This window comes from Dipteris shenzhenensis, chromosome 25 (assembly GCF_047967505.1).
Source record: "Dipteris shenzhenensis isolate YYH24624 ecotype China chromosome 25, Dip_SZ_1.0, whole genome shotgun sequence".
Taxonomy (NCBI): Eukaryota; Viridiplantae; Streptophyta; class Polypodiopsida; order Gleicheniales; family Dipteridaceae; genus Dipteris; species Dipteris shenzhenensis.
Window position 1 is genome coordinate 33044867 of NC_141620.1, and position 15926 is coordinate 33060792.

General features: G+C 47.2%; 1 protein-coding gene across 2 annotated transcripts in view; it reads left to right on the plus strand.

Annotated features, from left to right (window-relative positions):
• Positions 1-15926, plus strand: part of ATXR2 (histone-lysine N-methyltransferase ATXR2) — a 198992-nt gene that overhangs the window by 119202 nt on the left and 63864 nt on the right. For both annotated transcript variants that reach the window (XM_087396398.1, XM_087396399.1), the window contains exons 11-12: positions 285-354; positions 442-511. In XM_087396398.1, coding sequence (XP_087252524.1) covers positions 285-354; positions 442-511 — 140 coding nt within the window. The remainder of the gene's footprint in view (positions 1-284; positions 355-441; positions 512-15926) is intronic.

Here is a 15926-nt window from a genome sequence, read left to right on the forward strand (position 1 = left end):
AATTTGTTTGCTTTCTCTTTTGCATCCAAAAGGGCTTGCTGTACCGCTATACTAGGTTTGCTTTACCCATGTTGCAATTGTGAACTCCTGTTTATTTGGTTATTTTATGATTCTCTTCCTTTCTTTGGGTCTTGTTCTAAATTCCATTTTCTATCACAAGATGTTTGATGTTCATTCGATAAGGGTAATCTGTTGACATGTGTCAACATTTACCAAATTTATCCAAATTTTACAGAATGTAGTATGCCGATCATGTATTATTCTAATATAAGGATTGCTTATAGGGATCTTGTTGTTGCATCGCCAGTTGAAGACTATTTCATATTCATTGATGAGCTTCCGTTGTCAGAAAAGGTATCAATAACTTTTTCTTTTGGATGCCTTCATCACAGCTGCTCTGTGACCAGTTTTGAATATCCTGTTAGTTTTATATGTGAGCAGATGGAGGTATATAAAGTGACAAGGCCTTTTTTGGATGCGTTAGGCAATGAATATGATGTACCTTGCCAAGGTATGAGCTTTAACTTTGAAAATGGCCTTCAAAAGTGACTGCCTAGGTGCTTGTGCGATTACCAGACCATGGCTACAAGTTGCCTTACACTGAGATTAAGTTTTAATGATCAACACATTCAATTTCCATTGCTTCCTATTCTATCATGTAAAACCCTCAACCTTTAGATTTGGACTGGTATCCAAGTAGGTGTGGATGAAGACTTTACAGTAAAGATAATAATGGAGATCTGGATATTCAAATTACTGTATATGCAGAGTGACCTTGGGAATTAGTTGATGTCACTTTATAATATCTTGGAATTGGCTATCTAGTAGACAACTTGTTCAGTAAAGTCAACTTGTTGCCAATGCCTCTTGAATTTTGTGATTGAACTATTTCTCCTTCACAATTAGATGTTCTGCCATCCATATGCTTTGTGCTAGTAAGTACATTAGGACCATCAAAATTCTTAGATGTTCTTCCATCTCTGTCCTCCATTCCAATGACAACATTATGATCATGATCATTAATATCAACAATTCCAGCGAGCATGTTTGAGTTGTTTTCAATACAAGACAAGTATTCTATACCCGTGAGCATGTTTGAGTCACTTGCAATACAAGACAAGTCTTCTATACGAGTGAGCATTAGACAAGTCTTCTATACCAATGAGCATGTTCGAGTCACTTGCAACACAAGACACGTCCTCTATACCAGTGAGCATATTGGAGTTGCAACCTCTCTTGCATCAACATCACTTATTTTAATGTCCTCAATACCTGAAAGCATGCACTCCTAGAACAAAAGGGGATGTAAGGTGGAATGAAAGCAAAAGAAAACATACGGTTGGGGGGAACAAATTGTTTGTAGATGCTACTGTTACCTTATCACACGACCACCTGTCGACAGGCGTTGACCACATGACGACATCTGTTGACCACATGTTGACCATGTGTCAACACAAGTTAGCCACGCAATCACACGGGTTCATCAGGAGTACTGTCCGAGGCTGTCAACCATAGGTCGACACATGTTAACCACAGGTGAACACATGTTAACCACAGGTCGACACATGTCAACCACAGGTCGACACAGGTCAACCACAGGTCGACACAGGTCAACCAGGAGTTACCGTGTCCAAAGTGATCTCATCAAGAGCTGCGCACATGGAGAGTGAGCTTAGCACATGGAGCAGTCAGGAGTATTTATGTTACACAGTGGTTCAGTGATACAGTGGTGCAGTGGTGCGGTGAACCAGCTCACCTGCACATGGAGAATTTACACCATCGGGCTGGCGAGTCAGGGAGTCAGAAAGTCGCCGAAGCCATCAAGAGGTGCGGTGAACCAGCTCACCTGCACATGGAGAATTTACACCATCAGGCTGGCGAGTCAGGGAGTCAGGAAGTCGCCGAAGCCATCAAGAGAGCCAGCGGCGCAACGGCTATCCTCAACAGCTAAGGAGATAAGAGGATGACCAATGGGAAGAAAGAGGGGAATTCTCAGCGAAGAAGGGACCCTCCAAGGCGGGGGATGAGGATGAAGGAGAAGGGAGAGAGAAGAGGAGGCATTCGCATTGGGCATGGGGGCATTCGGCATTCGAGAGGGGAGCGAAAGAGAGGAGAGTGAGGAGAGATAGAGGCTAGAGCTACGAGCTCGCCAAGGAGAGAATGTGGAGAGACTTGTGTGCACCTTTTGTCTACTATGGGGATAGACCTGTGTATTCTGCTGATTTGCGACTTGTGTATTCTTGTGACTTGCGACTTGTGACCTGGGGACACGTCCAGTGATATGTACATTGGCCAACTCGGTCACTTTCTCATCTCGCTTGTCTCTTCCGGATATGGGGATTGTTCACCAGTGTAGGATTTTCTTATTTTGCTTATGTTGTGGAGTTCACCGGTGATTGTCATTTAGCATAGTGCACTCGTACGTCGTTGTCCACTGCAGTATAGCATACGACACTCGCACACTACTGCACCGTGCGCTCTGCACGATCCATTGCATTAGAGCATTGCAAAACTCATGCTTCTCACGCCAGTGGCCTTTGGCCTCCGGTAACACTTCCGGAAGGATAGGAACCCCTCCCCCCCAAACAGTTTATGGCGATCACGGTGGGACTCTGCTGGTATTGAGTAGCACAAGTGAAGTGGTGATCTAAGGTCCTAGAGAGAGGTCTTATGCCGAGTAGTTCTGAAACCTTTGAAAGAGCTAGTGAGAGAACTAGGAGGTACTTGAGGAGAGTGGAGAAAAGACTTCCGGCAGACCAAACTAGGTACAAGAAGTATTACGTGCGACGTAAGTTTGCGAAGCCCTCAACTCGAGCACAAAGTGAGCCCACTGGGGCAGTAGCCAGAGCAAGTAACTTCATCGACACTCTCATTGACTTGGATCAACAGGAACCCTGGTGGTCAGATCCGGACTCCGGAGAAGAAGAAGTGCAAAGCGGAGAACAGGTGAAAGAAGAGGGTACTAAGGACGAGGGCTCCTCAGGGACTCATCAAGGTCAAGGAAGCCCCTCTTCTCTTCGTGCAACGATGTCTTCATCAACCACCTCTTCTACCGGAGTGGTGACTCCATCTGCTCCCGCCTCAACCTCGTGTGGACAAGCTGCTACCTCATCTGTTATGCATAGCTCCGGGCTCCTGGCTAATCCTTCTTCTACATCTATTCCATTGGGGGGTACTCTTGCTCCGGCCATGCCTTTACCTGCCATGATGGTTTCATCTCCCTTTCCATCCACACCGGTGTTGCCTTTTCCACCACCTCCTTCCTTCCCTTCTGCCTACTCATCCATGACTTCAGCTCCGTCCCTCTCTTTCCCAAATGCTCTCCCATCCTCTTTCACCCCCACATCTTCCATGTTCTCACCCCTTCCCTCTGCGACACCGAGACCCCCCACTTACGCGCTACCATCTGGGTACACTCCCTCTATGACTACACCAGTAGTGACTTCCCCATTGTGGTCCTCCACAGGAGGAGTTGTCGGGGTGGTCTCCTCCTTGGGAACACCAACACTCATTACAGCCCCATCGGGACTCCCTCCAACTCTTGCATCTTCTCCAACCTCTCGGGTGGGGATGGCCGTTCTCAGTCCCCCAGACAGAGCTAGACTTCTTGAGCTACTCAACAAGGTCCACGTGAAGACTCAAAAGTTCAAAGGCCACCTCCATGAGGATGCGGAAGCTCATGTGAGGAAGTTCCTCACAGCATGTAAAGCTAAAGGTGTGGAGAATGAGCATGCGTTCCTTCACATCTTTCCTTCGTCATTGGAGGATGCAGCGGATGTATGGTACAGTCAATTTCCTCCGGACCACTTCCAGACGTGGACAGACCTAAGGGAGGAATTCTTACGCACTTTCAAGTTGGAAAAATTCGAACACATGATTGTCCAAGAGTTGTCCACTGACACCATGAAGCCTGGAGAAAGCATCTCTGAGATGTACACAAGGATGAGGGTCTTGGCGGCAAAGATGTCTGTGCCACCTAATGATGCTGTTATGAAGGGATGGTTTTTGAAAGCATTACCCCCTTCCATTGCTATAAGGTTGGTGGATAAACTCCCTGAACATGCCTCACTTCAAGACTTCCTAAAAGAAGCTGTCAAGATGGAACGGTCACAGTTAAGCTTTGCCTCATCAACGAATACGACCACCCAACTCCCAAGAGAGGAGGGATCATCCGCATGGCAGCAACTCAAGAAGGAGTTAGAAGAAATCAAAGAAGGCCTGAAAGATAGAATAAAGGTGGATGGCCAATCGTCCTTTGAGGCCCAAATTCGAAGTGGCCTTTGGTGCACCGAATGCAAGGGTTCTAACCATGGTTACTGGGAGTGCCCCTCCAAGCGAAAGGTACCTACTTCTACCTCATTTTGTACATTTTGTGAGATCCATGGACATGATGCCTCTGAGTGTAGGTACCTCAAAGGATTAAGGAAGCTTCTTCCAGAGTATACCTCGGGGGAACCTCTAGTTGCTGCAGTCAACAGAACGGTACCCATAACTTCTGGTCCAGCAGAAGTATCTTCTGCTCCCCCTCTTGCACGAGCATCTGAGCCACCTCCTCCTCCTGTCATGCCACCTCCATTGCTTCCGACTCCCCCTTTGCTCCAAGCTCCTGCCCCCAATTCAATTGGTTCCCCTTATTTCTATCCTCAGTCATACTATGCCCCGTACCAACCACCTATGTCAGGAGGTGGCTATGGACCCTCTTATCAACGCGGTCGAAGGGGTGGTTTCAGAGGTGGACGCGGAGGTGCAGGCAGAGGTACAAACTTTAGAAGACCCATCATGTGTTACAGATGTGGTGAGTACGGCCACTACCAAGATGATTGTACACAGCCGTTCGGGGGACCCTCTTGTACACAATGCAACACAAACGACCACTACACCAGAGATTGTCCCAATAGAAGAGTGGAACCCGCATCCCAAGTGAATATGGTTGATGTAGTAGTGGCGGGGGAGGGCAACAATCCCCATTTGATTGGCGTAGTGTTGGGCGCTGTGACACGGTCACATACAAAAGGTGACAAATGTAAGGGTGACACAGAGTCAGCACCGGAGACCTCAGCACCAATGAGTTCGACAAGTGTTCCCCCACCGAGGTCATTCTCCTCCTCCAAGGTACACAGTACGCCCAGGAATAGACCACCCATGCTGGCTTCTGATAGTGATTCAGAAACCAACTCGAAGGGCCCACAGCCATTAAGGTCAACCACTAACTCTGGGAGTGCCTCATCCTCGGGGGATCACTCTATGCCTTTGAGGTATCAGGAGGTAGTAAAGGGTGTCACGAGAGATCTTCAAACAAGTTCTGAAGATGAAGGTAGCACACCTCAGCTTCCATCCCGCAAGTCCAGAACTGTGAGGTTTGCAACAGAAGTGACAACCCTCGGACAGTACCGGGATAAGGAGGCACGAGTAGGTCCACCCACTTTGTCCCCAACAGCACTCAACAGAGAAGAGGCTATGGGGACAAGACCTAGTTCTGCCCAGGAAAAAGGGAAAGGAGTAATGGAAGAGAAACCACTGGAGACAATGACTCACAGTTCAGACCTACATCCACATCCTCGTGTAAGCTTCGACCCTCGGCCAGAGGCTAGGAGGATGAAGTTGCAAAAGGCTAATGCTAGTGTCCACCACTACTCCTTGTTTGAAGATCTTATGAATTTCAAACCCAACCTCACTCTACGACAACTTTGTCTATTGTCCCCCCAAATCAAGCATCAGACTATTACATTTCTGAATCGCCTCCCAGGAGGTCGACACAAGGGATCTACTCCGAGTGAGCCACCACCAGAGACATTACCAGCTCAGCATGGGTCTACACCGGACCACTTCTCTGCCTACGCTGCCCTCACTTGTGAACAAAGCCCCAAGCTCACCGTGGAGATCCATGGAGTGGAGCTGAAGGACGTCTTCCTCGATGGTGGGGCGGCTGTGAACATTATGCCAAAAGGTACACTCCAAAAACTAGGGTTGAAGTTGACAAGTGATGTTCACTTTCAGGTACGCATGGCTGATCAACGCAGAGTAAAACCAATGGGTGCAGTCCAAGGTGTTCACATGAAGATTGGCGGAGTAACTTTTCTCTCCAATTTTGTTGTCCTTGATATGACCGAAAATGAACAAACTTACCCTCTACTTCTTGGTCGGCCATGGTTGCGGTCTTCAAAAGCCATTCAGGATTGGTCAACTGATGAAGTTCGATTGCCCCTGGGATCGACATCCCTCGAAATAGATATGGTCACAGGGTAGGCAAGGCACATACCAATAGAACTAGGAGAGGAGGATTTTGAAGAACAAGCCGGAGTCGAAGAGGAGCATTGGGCCTGTGGGGACTGGCCCAGGGGTGGTGACCAAGGTATCAATGAGGAGACAACCCTAGAAGGATTTGAAAGTTTGACCTACTTGTTGGATCGGGCTGATCAAGAAGACGAGGAGGCTGTCATTTTGGATTGGATGGGAGCCCTGGGCTCATTAGCGGTCAACATGGTGGAACTATGCCAACAAGAAGATCAAGAAGAACACCTACTTGCAGTATCAGAAATCCACCCAGAACGACAGGGTCTGGCTGAACTAGTTTATGAAAGGATGCCCTTTGGACTTTGCAATAGTCCACACATGTATAAGAGAATGGTCACTAGGGGTACTACAGTGGACACCACAGATCGTACTGAGGACAATGATGGTACTGCAGTAAACATTGAGGATCGTCCAGTGGCCGACATGGAGGACATTGGTCAAAATGATGCTGACAATACTATAGGATACAATGAAGGATCTACTAGGGACGAGGCTAGTAGGGCACAACCCACCAATGGTACTTCAGAGTACAATCATGGTATTACGGTGCACAACCATGGTACTACGGTGTACAACCATGGTGCTGCTAAGTGCAATGATGGTGATAGAGAAAACAGGAACACTAATGAAGACGAGACTGATGATGATAGTGATTTAGAAGAAAGTGATATAGACATTGCTGAACTTGAGGAGAATCACCACCAACAGCTTGAGGTCTTGGGCGGACCCAGGGTGCATACCGGATACAGAGATGAGGACATGGCCGATCTCACTTTGCTTGACCTTTTCTTATCAGAAGCCGACCACCCCTCAATTCAAGACCTTCCGGAAACCACTTATGAGGTGGAAGGCTTACCTTACCGGGGCATGCTGAAACAGTCACCGAGGCATTGAAGGCACACAACATCTGCAACATCTACTGATTCTACATCTCAGTCAATGCCTGAGAACCCCCCAGTTACTTACCCCTCATCTTGGTTGAGAGAAGTGGAGGGGGACTTTCCCCTTGAAGATACTCCAGCACATACAGGACTGAGAATGGGTGAACCAAGTACCTCAACATCCCAATGCATTGCCCCTGTTGATGAGGCACGGAACTGGCGGTATCTCAACATTGGAAGTGAGGACCAACCCAGGCATTTGAAGTTAGCCACTTGGGTCTGGGAACATGACTATCTTCTAGCTGCAGTCACCGACCTTTTTAAAGAATTTGTGGATGTTTTTGCTTGGTCCTACAAGGATCTGAAGGGGGTGCCCGCTGATTTCATGGAGCATAGCATCGACTTATATCCCGATGCAGACCCTGTGATTAAAGGTCCATACCGCATGAATCCCAACTACGGCAAGGCAGTCCAAACAGATATACAGAAAATGGAGCAAGCAGGATTAATCTACCCAGTGGATTACTCCGATTGGGTCAGTGGAATTGTCATTGTACCCAAAAGAGAGACCGGCAAACTTAGAATATGTGTTGACTATCGGAGTTTGAGACTAGCCACAAAGGCTGAATGCATTATGTCTTGTATGCCTTTAATGTGTTGGGTGTTAACCATAGCTTGTATCTGAGGAAGGCAAGCCATGTACTTCGTGAGTTGAGTCTTTTTAGAGACCTTCTTGAAAGGAGAAATCTGCAAATAAGCATCCCAAAATTTTGCTCATAGGTCTTTACTGTGTCTCCTGCTTTCATATGCAAGCTCTTCTAGCTAAGGAGGATATGGTCTATGAATTGCTTTGGCATGAACTGCTTGTAAAAGGCTTTCTTGAAGCCCTTCCAATCTTTTAGAGCTGAGCCATTTGTGGCCTATGCACTCCACCATGCACTAGCTGTCCTAGTCAAATGAAAACTAACCATTGTTAACTTAATGATTCATAAGTTCTCAGAGCCAAAAGCTGCATCGAATCGTCTAATGAACTGCATGGCCTTTTTTGTGTAGCCATACTAGCCATTATACGTGACAAACTGAACTCCTGAGGCTCAAAAGCCTTTTCTGCAGCTTGCTTCGGACCGTATAGGCTCAGGGGAAGATGAAGAATTGGAACTACAAGAAGAGGGCTTGAAGTAGTAGAGGAACTGGAGGAGGGAGAAGACTTGTTACTCTTTTTCTTCCTTTTCTTGCTCTTCTGATGGGATCTCTTACTCTTTTTAGAGGCATGCCCAGATGAAAAAGAAGGGGATGTCTGGCCAGTGAGTGCTGAATTGAAGGCAGCTACACACAAGATAATCAGCAGCGACCTCCCATGAGCATAGTACGAAGGATAGTAGAACAGTTTGTTTCGGAGGATTTTTGCTATGGATCACATATGATCACGAAAATCTGCTAGGCAGGGGTTCGAGGTTGTTGGCAGGGTTATTCATGAACTTACGAGATGCTGGCTACAAAATAATCTAAAGAGGGAAGAAGAAGAACATTGGAAGCAATATCCAAGGTTCCATCTGAGCTCCAGGGCATCGAGTCGATCATTTTGGTGACAAGTCTTTTTGATCCTACAAGGGGTTCTATCTACGAGATTATGATTTTTTGAAGGTTGTGATTGTTCTATATTCTGGTCATCTTTGTATTTCATAGCAATTATTTGCAATTATCAGCATATAGTGTTTCCAGTTTATGGTGATTTGAGTTTGTGTTGGGAATCGTGATTGCATTTTTTCTCGATGTGTTTGCAAACATGACTGTTGTCCCAGCTATAAAGGCATTTCTAGCTAGCTCTTCCAATCTCATCACGTTTTTTGTGCCACCTCGCAGGATCGGGGCCGGACCTTCAGTTTAAAAGACCCGAATCATTGGTCGTCGATCATTAGAAGTTATGGCTCAAGACTTCCCATTGTTTCATGGGACGTCGGGCGAAAATGCTGAAAATTTTATGGAACAGTTGGAAATGACTTGTTTGATCAAGAATCAGCAAGACCCAGCCTTCACGTTACGGATCTTTACATATTGTGTGCAAGATGAAGCCAAGAGATGGTTTCATGCCTATGAAGCCACCCAAGCGGGCAAAGAGCCCACCAGTAGAGGTAACGTTTGATCAAGAATCAGCAAGATGCCGAAAATTTTATGGAACAGTTGGAAATGACTTGTTTGATCAAGAATCAACAAGACCCAGCCTTCACGTTATGGATCTTTACATATTGTGTGCAAGATGAAGCCAGGAGAGGGTTTCATGCCTATGAAGCCACCCAAGCGGCAAACAGCCCACCAGTAGAGGTAACGTTTGAATTAGCAAGGGATGCCTTTCTACATCACTACAGGAGGGTAGAAGATTTGGAAAAGCCGTGGCATGAAATACCAAATTTCGTGCAAAAGGGTCCCCTTGATGCATATATTCAGGACTTCAGCCACCTGTGGATCGCTGGTGTGTGTCACTAGGGATTAGCAAAAACCCTCCATGCTAAAAAAGAAGAAGTTCGTTGCTAGACTTAGAGGCCCTCTGCGGATGAAGTTGGAACTCAAACCTGTACCTAGTTTTCAGAAAGCTGTTGATTTGGCAAAGGAAAAAGAGTGGAAGATGATTAGAATGGAGCAGATGGGCATGGGAGTGCAACAATTGCCTAGGAGAGAGGAACAACATTCTGCAAACACCTTTGTCTCGCAGGAAGAAACAAAGAATACTAAGGATGATACGTTCGTAAAGAAATGCATGAGGTGGTGGACTTGTTCAAAAATCTCAGTCTGAATCAGTTGGGTGGAGATGGAAGAGGAAGGCAGAGGACCCAGGCTACCATACTATAATCTAGGGAATAGACAGGATCCAGGAGCAGGTAGAGGAGATCAAAGGAGGTTTGAAACCTATCGTTGTTATAATTGTGGGGATTGGGGCCATACTAGTCCAAATTGTGATAAGCCTCCACGAGCAATTTAAATCATCGCGGAAATGATTTTGGAATAGAGATAAAGGGAATACCTGGAACAAGTGGTTTGACACTTGAGGAAAAAGGAAGGGAAAGATAGATGAGAAGCAGGCCGATGTTTCTCCAATACATTTAGAAGATCTTGAAGTGATGCCGGTTAAAAGGGCAAGAGAAAAAACAACCAGAAAATGGACATGGTGATGCGAAGTGGGGGAAACAGAAGGAAGGGGATTCTGCTTCAAGCAAAAAGAGGTCAAGACCACGAAGGCATTTCCAAATAGGGGATTTACCGCTTGGGGGAGCTCGGGAAAATTACTCTCTCCAAAAGGATTTGATAAGTAAGAAAGTGGACATTTCATATGGTCAGCTTTGCCATCGACTAGAGAATGGAAGAGACTAGTCAACCCACCTAAGCAGGAGAGGAAGAAGACGGTAAGGGTTCAAACCTTGGAAGAATTGCATGACATTTGCCCTATAAATGATGCTTGGCATAAAGGAAAATCCATAGGGGAAGCTTATGTTGATGGTGGAGCTGAGGTGTGCGTAATTACACAATCATGTGTCGAATAGCTAGGCTTTGACCTAAATGGAGTATCAGGGTACAAGATTTGGTTAGCAAATCATGTGAAGGTAAGATGTTTGGGGATTTTGAATGATTTGGATGTGACAGTTTTTTGTGTTGATGTAAAGATTGATTGTCACATTATGCCAACTAGAATGGAAGCCTTTCCACTAATCATGGGTAGGCCACGGTAGAGATTGGTAGGCTACTGTAACCCTCGTCGGTCAGGCTCCGATTCTAAACAAGGAGGAGATGTCCCCAAGTGCGATGTGTGTGTCGATCCTCTGTCTGAGCTATCGGGTCACACGCTCCGTGTCATGGTCATGTCGAGGCCTCGTCGCGTGGGGGTCCATGTGATCTAGCTAAAAGAACTCTATGATAGAGCTCTGAGAGGGATCAGCCGAGGAAGAAGTCTACTCCTGTCTCCTTGCTCGGAGTATCCTCTCGCAGAGTCTAAGTGCCTCATGAATGAAACCTGCCAAACACCGCTGGTCTAGGTAGGAGAGGAAATGGGCCAAAATCCCATAGCTATCCCTGAAGAGACAGTGGAAACGCCCTTGAATCTCATAGTAAACAGGACACCTGAAGATGAAATGCTCCTCTGTCTCAACCTCCTGCATGTCACACAGTGTGCATATGCGCCTCTCCCTAGGTAGTCGCTCTGCTCTACCACTCTCGATGCGAAGTCTGTGTGAAGAGACCCAGAACTGCCCAAGAGAGACCCTCGGCGAGAGGGGTAGGTGAATCTGCGTGTATCCTCGTAAGTCAATGAAATTCTCCGCTGTGATATGTAAGAAGTGATCTCTGTAGAAGCTAAGCTTCACTGGGAGTTCACTCGGTCCCAACCAGGTCCGAAATGCGTGTAGTTGTAGTAGATCCTCACGGATAACCTGGTTGACCTCGTGTGATAGGAGGGGAGAAAACGGAGCATCCATGCTGTACTGGAAGGGAGGTAGTCTATCCATGTGAAGCCCTAGTCGCTCAAACCATCTCTCTGTACGTGCATACCAGCACCTTTGGTCCCCTCCTGCTGCAAGTGCCATAGAAGAGGATAGAGCTATCCATGGTAGCTTGCTACGCCGCGAGGTGTAATCCCCATATTCCCTAACTCAGTACAGACATGTGATTGTAATGAAGGTGGGAAAAAGAAGGATTTTAAGGGGGAAATAGATGGGAGAATAGTAGGGGAAATGTGGGAACTGTGGGGGACTATATAAGTCAACCCAAAAGGATTGTAAGGGACTTTTTGATGTGACATCTAATCCTATCTACTCTCCCTCCTGCTACCTGCTGCCTACGCTCACACACTCTCTCTCCCTCTCTCTATTCCCTCATTCTTCTCTCTCTTCCTCTCTCCTTCCCCTTCTTCTCCCTTCCTTCTGCTATTCTCTCCCCATCTCCAAATCTGCCCCTTCCCCCTTCACTACATTGGTATCAGAGCACCGCTCTCTGGCACCTTGCTTCCGTTGGCTTCCCCAACCGTGCCTTAAAGCAATCAGTACGTTGAGACGTCTACAGATGCAGCAAGGTACAATCAGCTCGTAGGCTGCCAGACGCAGCAAGGTACCACCAGCTCGTCGGCTGACAGACGCAAGGCCACCGATACTCGTTGCTACGTGCCTATCTAAGCCTATCCTCGCATATTCCACAAGCCCACGACCAGGCTGGGAGCCGAGAAGAGTCCACGACGCTCATGCACTACTCAGCTTTTCGTTGCCCCTTTTCCTTTGCAGGCGTCCCGTAACGAAGCAGCCCTGCAAACCCAGCAGGCCCAAGCTGCAAGTCGTCGCCCGTGGCATCTCGACCTCGGTGGCATCTTGCTCGTGGCATCGCCGTCCGTGAGCGTTGCCCTTTCTCTCCACACCGTCCGTGGCATCTTGCTCGTGGCATCGCCGTCCGTGAGCGACGCCCTTTCTCTCCACACCGTCCGTGGCATCTTGCTCGTGGCATCGTCGTCCGTGAGCGTCGCCCTTTCTCTCCACACCGTTCGTGGCATCGTCGTCCGTTAGCTAGGGTTTAGGGGGGGTTGGTTAGCTATTTGGGTTTGGTTGGTTAGGTTAGTTTAGGTCTGGTTAGGTCTAGTTAGGTTAGTGATTGGATAAGGTTGGGTTTAGTCAGTTTGGTTTAGATGAGACTACCCTAGGTGTCTCAGTTGTCCTAAGCTCCCAAAAAAAAAAAAAAAAAAAAAAGCCCTCTTTTAGGGTACTCCTACAGCCCTATTCTGGGCCTTTCTAAGCCACCTTCGTGGCTCATTTTGAGCCCCGTTTCCAGCCTCTTCACCGAGTTTCCTTCGAACCTCTTCAACGACTGCATTTGAGCCTCTTTACTGACACCTCTCGAGCCTCTACATCGAGCCTTCGACACTTGGCACATTTTCCTCGTGTCACTCATGGCACCCAAATGTGCACCCCGGTCGGATGAGTCATCTCAGCACGGTGACGATGTTGCTCAGCAGGAGCAGATGCCGGTCCCAAAGGGTGCATCTCCTTCACAGCCAGTTTCTGCTATGCCTACCGACACACAGTTTCTAGATGCATTGGCCTCGATGCTTCAGGGGGCTTTTCAGCAGATGGGTCAGCAGTTGGGGCAGCAGCTTACCACTGCTATGGCTATGCACGATACAGCTATCACCCAGATGGGTAAGAACCTTGGGCAACAGATCACTACCACCATCAGTATGCACGATAAGGTTATGTCAGTTTTCTGCTTCTCCCAGGAAGAATCATTGGAATGCAGGTTTACGTGTGCTGAGGTATCTGAAGGGTACTTGCACCTTTGGGATCAGCTACACCAAAGGCATTGAACTAGGCGGGTTCTGTGACAGTGATTGGGCAGGTGATGTGGACACCAGAAGGTCGACGACATGATATTGTTTCTTACTTGCATCTGGAGCCATCTCTTGGCTAAGTAAGAAGCAACCCACAGTATCCCTTTCATCTACAGAGGCAGAGTACAGAGCCGCGTGTACAGCCGCTTGTGAAACATTGTGGTTGCGGTGGATTTTGGAGGACATGGATGTGTGTCAGGAGAATGCGACAGTGCTGATATGCGACAATCAGAGTTGCATAGCTATTGCAAAGAATTCAGTGTACCATGCGCGGACCAAACACATCGAAGTTCATTATCATTTTGTTCGAGAGCTCATCATCGACGACGTGATCGAGCTTATCTACTGCCCGACCGCCGACAATTTGTCCGACCTTTTCACGAAGGCACTCCCTCGAGAACAGATGGAGCACCTCATCAAACGCATGGGGATTGGCCCACAGTTGTGACATTGAGGGGGGGTGTTAGAGACTCACTGTTCCCACCTGTGAGCCCCCGTTTTGTGGGGACAAGGGGCAGTGAGGGCAAGATGGGATGGGAAAAGAGAGACTCAGCAAACAGCAGCATTTTGGGGGGGCTCCATGCCTTCCTAGAGGCAAAGGACTGGCTGCACAGGGCGCCCTTTTATAGGGCCCTGTTGCAGGACCAGTCGGTCCAACCAGGGCCACCGACCAGGGCCGACCCTGGTCGGTCCCCAGTCAGGGAACCGACCCTGCTGGTCGGTCAGACCAACAGGCCTGGGCAGTGCCTATAAAAGGCCCACACTTCCCTTCATTTCAGTCATCCAGTGCAGGACAGAAAGCCTCTGATTTGGGCTGTGCTGTGCACTCAGATTTGGCATCTTCTGACAGAGAGAATTCCTGGAGTTTGTCTCAGCACTTGGCTGAGTTTTGTATTGCTCTCCTGGAGCCAGTTTTCTGCCCACCATCCGGTGGATGAATATATTCTCTCTCTGCCTAAGTTTTCTCTGAGTGAGTATTGTATCTGTGATCAGTTATCTGAGTTGAGTGTTGCTAGAGTGGGAGAGGTCTTGGCTGGAGGTTAGAGTGATTCTTTCCTTCTGTTTTCTAACATGAAACGCGTTTGAGCATAACTGTGGTACATGGCAGCTTTCACAGTGACAGTTGAGTGTGTTTGGCTGTGATGTTTGTTCGTTGATCTTCGTCTCTTATTGGAGGGTCCTCCTTCAATTCTCATTGATAGTGAGAGTGCTATAGGAGTGGCAAAGAATCCTCTGTTTCATGCTCACACGAAGTACATTTAGGTTCATTATCATTATGTCAGAGAGAAGTTGCATGCAGGATGCGTCAACACATGACAATGTTGCAGACATCTTCACCAAAGCACTTCCATGTGAGAAGTTTGAGGCACTTCGCAGTGCCCTAAACTTATCTCCTTTTGGTGATTGATCACTACCTTGTACACCACATTGGCACTGCAGGGGGGTGTTAGAATTATTATTATATTCTAGGCAGTGGTGGCCAATGTAATGTAGTAAGTGGGTTAGGGGCACTTTTTCCTCTTAGAGGTTTTTTCCCCTAACCATAGTCTAATCTCTAACGATGGTTAGTGATTAGATAGGGTTTTGTCACTTAGACAAAACCCCTCATCTCTTTCATTGTACTTCATTCAGTACACTTTGGGAGTGAACTACGTTTAGCTCACTCTCTTCTTGATCACTCTTGCTCTTGCTTCCATTTTTCTCACAGCTTTCCACATTCTTTATTTTTTTACAAGGTCTTCGTCATCATTTGCTGCAATAAGGGTTCTCCATAAAAGCGCATATATGTTCAATACAAAAATCATCTCAAAAAATAGAGGAGGCCACGGTCATGCTATTTTCTAGCTACTATCTTCTAGCCTGTCCACGATAGTTACATGTGCATCTATTAGTGCTATTCTCTCCTATGCATGAGTGCTCTTACATATGCTCTACATGGCATTTTCATCCGATACAAAAAGATATCAGTCGCACAAAAAAATCCATTCAGCGTGCTCCTTAAGGATTCGCGATGCCTTAGCTTAGCACATAGGTGAGGCGCTGGTAGAAAACTCTCACCACTGGCACCGACATTGTTGAAATAAAGTCAACTCGCCTTGTTTAGCTTCGACGTCGTCCTACCAAGGTGAGTTTGTCTGTTCACAAGAGGCAATCTCTACTCATGATTTGGGTCGTAGATCCCTTTGCATCTACTCAGTCATGGAATTATTTGATGAGACGCGGCCCCTTCTTTCTGCGTTCGGATCTTGTTTCTCCTTTGAACTCACCACCACTGTATACTAGACTAGCCATGGAATTATCTGATCTTGTTTTATCGCTTCTTGAGAAAGAAATTGTGCCAAGGTTTGATACCAATGCAAAACGAAATTCCTTATGCGAACGACAAACAAATTACT